Here is a 5723-nt window from a genome sequence, read left to right as displayed (position 1 = left end):
TGATCTCAAATCGTAGCTTTCTCCCATATAGTTTTGAAACGTTTGATGTTTTTCAAATGACATATTAACCTAAAAGGCAAGCCCGGTGCACTAAGTTCCTGCTATGCGCAGGGTCCGAGGAAGGGCTGGACCACAAGGGTAGTTTTACCCTTCTACAGGATGATGTTTCTTAACCTATCAATGATAAAGAATGGTTACACGTAGTTAAATCAGCTTTTTGACTGAGACATAAACCAAAATTACTAGCAAATGAAATTAAAAAAGGTATACTCACCTTCTGTCTGTTCATTCAATTATAGCTGAAAGTTGCTTTGATCATTCAGAAAAACATCCATCTTTTAGAAAGTTCTAAAGGAAAATATCAGAAGAAAGAAAAAGTAAAATTGTGAGGATTCATCATAAATCCACAAGAATCCTGGTGATGGACTGAAGTGAAAGGCAATCCCAGACAGAAGTAAATAATCATTTTGACTGCTGGCTCCTTCAAATTTATCCATTGCAGGAAACACTGGCTCTGTTATATGATACTTTTGACATTCAAGATTTCACCTTGATTGACACTGTATTGATGCCAACTTCATAGTCCCCCACCCCCAACACACACACCCTGTACAAAATAAATTTTATAGCTGATACAGACATTTTTTCCTCCCCACATGGATAGAAGTAGATATACATGAATTAATTCAAATTCCCATGTGATAGAGAAAAAGTAAAAGGTCCCGAGAAATTTTGATTTATGGTCGGAGTATTATCAAGTGTGTATTGCCGACGGTGAACATATTTTTTTCCTGTTATTTTGGCTTTGCAAGTTCCTGATGTGTATTTTGCGCCGTTGTTTTCTTCTGATTATTTGTTTTTAGCCAAACTACAGGCTTCTGGGGAGATGGACGTTGTAGACTCATTCAAGTTGAGACGGACTCTCTGGTTTTTATACAGAAGTTGCACAGTGACGGAGCCTCAGGATCCACATTTCAATGGTATCATGCGAATCGGAGAGCTTATGAGAAGGGATTGGAGTTCGGAGGTGTGAAATCGAGACATATTTGGAGGGAAGGCAATGAGGATTTGTTACTAAGAAAATTGTATGTGACAATGCTCCGATTGGTCAAATACTAGAGTACCCAACATATCAGAATTCACCTCTGTTCACCATTGAATATATGAAAAAAGATTAAATTTTTATCCGATTTACAGTATGTGATCAGGAGGTCACGGGTTCGAGCTATGGAAACAACCTCTTACAGAAATGCAAGGTAATACTGCATACGATAGACCCTTGTGGTCCAGCCCTTCCTCGGACTCAGCGCATAGCGGGAGCTTAGTGCACCGGGCTGCCCTTTTTTACACAGTATAACTTTCCGACTGAAGTTGAATCCCTTTCTTGGATTCTCAAGATAGCTCAGTTTCTGGACATTAAATTAAAAAAACCAAAGACAAATATCCACTTGAAAAGAGAGAGAGAGAGAGAGAGAACTCATTGTTAATCAGTCATAGACAAAGCTCAACTTTATTCAATGATACTCAATAAGTAAGAACCTAACTGCTAAGTTAAATCCTCCACATCATTGAATAAATCAATTGCAGCAGAATGTTCTTTTTTTTTTCCTCTTCTCAAAAACCATAGGACAAGACGGACAAAAATGATGAAGAATGAAAACAAGAATAGTTTTGGTTGAGAAACAATTCAAGCAACTCTTTTATTTATGTTGCCTGCCATTCTTTCTTGATTTCAAATGTGTAGTTGATCTCCAAATAGCACTTGTTATCATCATCAAGGAACTGAAACAAGTAAAAGAGGAAAAAATTAATTAATATGCATAGAACAAAAATGAAGAGGAAACAACAACTGGTACCCTGATATGGAATAAAGTTAGAGATTTAACTTTATACACTAAAATTTTTACTTGTTGGAGCATGTAACCTGTCTTATTTTCCAGGTTACGATTCCCGATTTTTATGGTTATGTGTAGTTATCATTTAGGTAACATAACAGTGTAAAATTTTACGTATATTGCCAGTGTATAGAAGTTAAACTCTAAAGTTAGAGAACAACATGCAAACAACTGCAGTCTCAGTCAGTCCATAGTACTGAAGAACATAACATTCACCAAATTCATTAAGTGATAAATTTCCTGATTGTCCAGTAACCAAGGACATGGACAATAACAGAAGATTTTCAGTTCTGGCATCAATGGCAGAGCTACCTTATGCTAAAGGGTGTCAGTTGACACCCCTTCGCCGGAAAATTATACTGTTTAGCTAGGTTATTTTTTTTATGTATATATATTATATGTTGACTCCCTATATTTTCTTCGTCTGTTTATTTTTTATATTTTGATGCCCTTATTGAAATTCCTAGCTCCGCCACTGTCTAGCATATATATTAAGAGGACCAAGTCAAATAGTAGACAAAGAGTATGCCGAGAGCATGTAATGCAGAAGATAATCACCTTTGTCCTTGCTGAGTAAGATCCTCTTGCAAACATGCCAGAAGGGGTAGTATCCTCCGGCATTTCATGTGTATAAGGCTCCAACTGAGGACTAAAGGCCCCGATCATTTGCTTCGTGCTGTCCACTGAAATTAGATTTGTGAAAAAGGAAAGACATTTCATCAGATACATCATAAGTAGATGCCTTTAGCGGCACATTCAACGTGAGATAGAGACAGCAAAAGTATAGTACCTTTGATACCAGTTTTCCAAACTGTGTTCGTGTATTTGAGCCCGGTCACTATATTATTGCTGACTTGAAATGAGAATTTTAGGCTGTATTTGCTCCCTTCCTTCAGTGTAAACCATGGGCTGTGGGGTTTCCCGTCCTCGGGGATTGGGAGAACAATATCAGGTCTACCAGGAGACTTAATTTCAAGGCTCAAGATCTTCACGTCTGGATCCAGGGATTCTACAATTTTAAAGCAGTGGGAAAAAATGTCAGAATTTTCCGTCGAAATGCATCTTACATGAGGGGTCATCAAGATTTTATTAACCTCAAAATGCCACAGAAACATTCTCAGGTGTCACTGAAGAAAATTGAGTATTACTAATGAGAGCAATGTTGAATCTTTTACAAAGTGATTTTCAGACGGAAAAGCTCAGACAATATGCTCTGGGAACTATCAATGTAATCATATGTCTTATTGTATAACATTGTATATTATCAATATGGAAGTCGTCGATTCAACAACAAGAACAAACCCAGTAGATTCCCACAAGTGGGGTCGGGGGAGGGTAGGATGTACGCAACCTTAACACTACCATGGGAGGGCAGAGGTTATTTTTGATAGACCCTCAGCTAAATAGAAGTCCTCATTCAAATATAACATATTCTTAAGGTACTAACGAAAACATTTACCAGCTGATTAGTCCAAATATAAATATTCCAATGAAACAGAATCTAGGAAATCCTTTTAGTTTCTTATGCATGTACATATACCTTATAGGAATAGGTGAAGACAATGCGTAACTTTAAAACTTAACAAAAAACTAGCAGACATTTCACAAGAAGGATCTGAATCCAGAGCTTTAAATCCTAGAAGAACAAACTAGGAATGGGAAAAATATGAAGTCAACACAATTTGTTGTTTAATATGATAGCCCAAAATGCGATCAAATCAATCAATTGATCAACTAAGCCCCATTATCAAAATATTTTGGGTCGGCTCTACAGATCAACTGCAACCATTTCGCTTTATTTAGATCTGTTTCGTTCTCATACTAAACATATTCCAAAATGCAATCAAGCAAGAGAAACTCAATGGTTATATTTTTATCATGCTTTATGCGCGATAAAATGCAGGAAAAAGAAGAGGACCATTACAGAAGCTAGCATTCCATGGATCACATAAATCTAACTTAAACTTCAATCTATTTTCTGGACATATGAAAAAACCATATCATACAATATGTTATATCAAGCTGTCAGTTATTACGAGAAATAGCCATACACAGCATAAACAAGAAAAGCAAGAGATTCTCAGATTTCAAAGGCTAGTTCAGGATATTGTGTTTAAAATGTAACCTTAATTTCTATATGTGGATTACCCTTTTCTGTTATGGGTTATGTTTGCTCGGACTCTCCAAAAATGCAGTCAGATGCGTGTCGGATCCAACAAAGGTGTGTATTTTGGGATTCGGCACGAGTGTAGTAGCATTTTTGGAGAGTTCGTGCAACATAGGCTATAGGAAATTCCACAAAAGGACATGCAGCAAATCTTGAAACAAAAGAATGGTTACCTCCAACAGAATTGATATCCACACTTCCAAGAAGCTGCTCTTTCCACCTTCTCAAACTCTCATCATCCTAAAATGCCAAAAGTTGCACAAGCATAACCACACATTAACCAAAAAAGGACCTTTTTTTTCTTCATTTTTGACCCCGTTGGCCGAAATTAATTACAGATGCTAACCAACATATACAAAATGTATACACTGTATATAATATGTGTATTATATGTATATTTATACTTATTCTTAATTACAAAACATATACGTTTACAACAATAACAACGACTCAGTAAAGTCTCACAAGTGGGTCTAAGAAGGATAGACAAAACATATATGTTTATCATCTATTATTTGGAGGAGGACGACCCAATAAGGTAATTAAAAGGGCAGCCCGGTATACAATCATCCCACATTTAGGGAAGACTGCACCCTAAGGAATCGTTTGGTACGAGGGATAAAGGATAATTAATTATCCTACTTTTGGTTGAGATAAAATCGTGGTATAACAAATCCCAGCATTGTAGTGTTTTTTTTTTAATCCCTGGAAGGGTGGATAAATTGTTTCCCAACCAAACGACCCTAGGAGTTGTGATATAAACAGCCTACCCTAATGCAAGAATTAGTGGTTGCTTTTATGCTAAGGTAATTATCCCCAAAAAAATTAGAAAAATGTAATCTTTAGATGGGAAAAAATGGAAAAAGGCAGAAAAAAGCACCTTATCCTTTTCAAATTGTTCTTTGAGAGTGCATTGTGGACCCAACTCAATCTTATTATTAGTTTCATCTTCTTCCTCATCCTCAGTAGTGTAAAGGGAACTCTCACTCATTTGTCTGCTTACATTTTTCTCACCAACATGCTCATGTTCAATCTCAGAATCAGAATCAGCAATTGGAGTTTTTGTTCCCCCTTTAGTACCCTCCTTATCAGAATCCATGTTGCTACTTTTAATTACAATTCTTGACAAAGAAAAGAGAAAAATGGGCTACTACTAGTCTTGTTCAAATGATGAGAATATAATATCAAGAAAAGAACAGAACTAGAAAAGCCACATGAATAAGAGACTCCAAAAAAAGAATCTCTTCTTTTATTTGAAAAAACAAGAAAATGGGGTCATTAAAAAAATGGTTTAGGATGAGTGAAAATGAACAAAAAAAAAAAAAGAATTCCAAGAAAACAAATACCAAGAAAAAGGGATAATAGTGTTAAGAAGAAAAAGACAACAAGAAAATAAGAGAGAAATATGGAGAAAGAATTGGGAGGTTTGTTTTAGAAAGCTGAGGTGTAGAAAAGGAAAGTGTAATGTGGTGATCCGAAAATTGTGAAAATTAAAATGACTAATAATATAACAATGGAGAGAAAGAAGGAGAAGAGGTACGTGAAGGTCACAAGGGTATGGGATTTGGTGGATGATACAACACAACCCCCTTTGACTTCTTCATATTTAACAATCTTTTATTATGGTTATTCAATGGTGAGTTCAACATTATAAAATATTA

The 5723-nt window shown here is 35.9% G+C and overlaps 1 protein-coding gene across 1 annotated transcript; it reads right to left on the bottom strand.

Moving 5' to 3' along the window:
- Positions 1 to 1494: 1494 nt before the first annotated feature.
- LOC104234266 (rho GDP-dissociation inhibitor 1-like) lies at positions 1495 to 5384 on the bottom strand. Its single transcript, XM_009787805.2, has 5 exons — positions 4943 to 5384; positions 4236 to 4302; positions 2686 to 2904; positions 2454 to 2578; positions 1495 to 1782 (listed from the first exon to the last, which is right to left on the bottom strand). Exons 1-5 carry the CDS (start codon positions 5159 to 5161, stop codon positions 1705 to 1707), a joined length of 708 nt encoding a protein of 235 aa, XP_009786107.1. The 5' UTR covers positions 5162 to 5384; the 3' UTR covers positions 1495 to 1704.
- Between the last annotated feature and the right edge of the window lie 339 nt (positions 5385 to 5723).

The sequence above is a fragment of the Nicotiana sylvestris genome, chromosome 5 (assembly GCF_000393655.2).
Source record: "Nicotiana sylvestris chromosome 5, ASM39365v2, whole genome shotgun sequence".
Lineage (NCBI taxonomy): Eukaryota > Viridiplantae > Streptophyta > Magnoliopsida > Solanales > Solanaceae > Nicotiana > Nicotiana sylvestris.
This window is presented reverse-complemented; position numbering and strand designations above follow the sequence as displayed.

Excerpts from the sequence above, each read along its gene's own strand:
- LOC104234266 (XM_009787805.2), bottom strand. The coding sequence starts at position 5,161 with ATGGATTCTGATAAGGAGGGTACTAAAGGGGGAACAAAAACTCCAATT. Across the intron at positions 2,905-4,235 it reads GGATATCAATTCTGTTGGAG|AATCCCTGGATCCAGACGTG; the intron begins GTAACCATTCTT and ends TTAAAATTGTAG. Across the intron at positions 1,783-2,453 it reads CTTACTCAGCAAGGACAAAG|TTCCTTGATGATGATAACAA; the intron begins GTGATTATCTTC and ends TACTTGTTTCAG.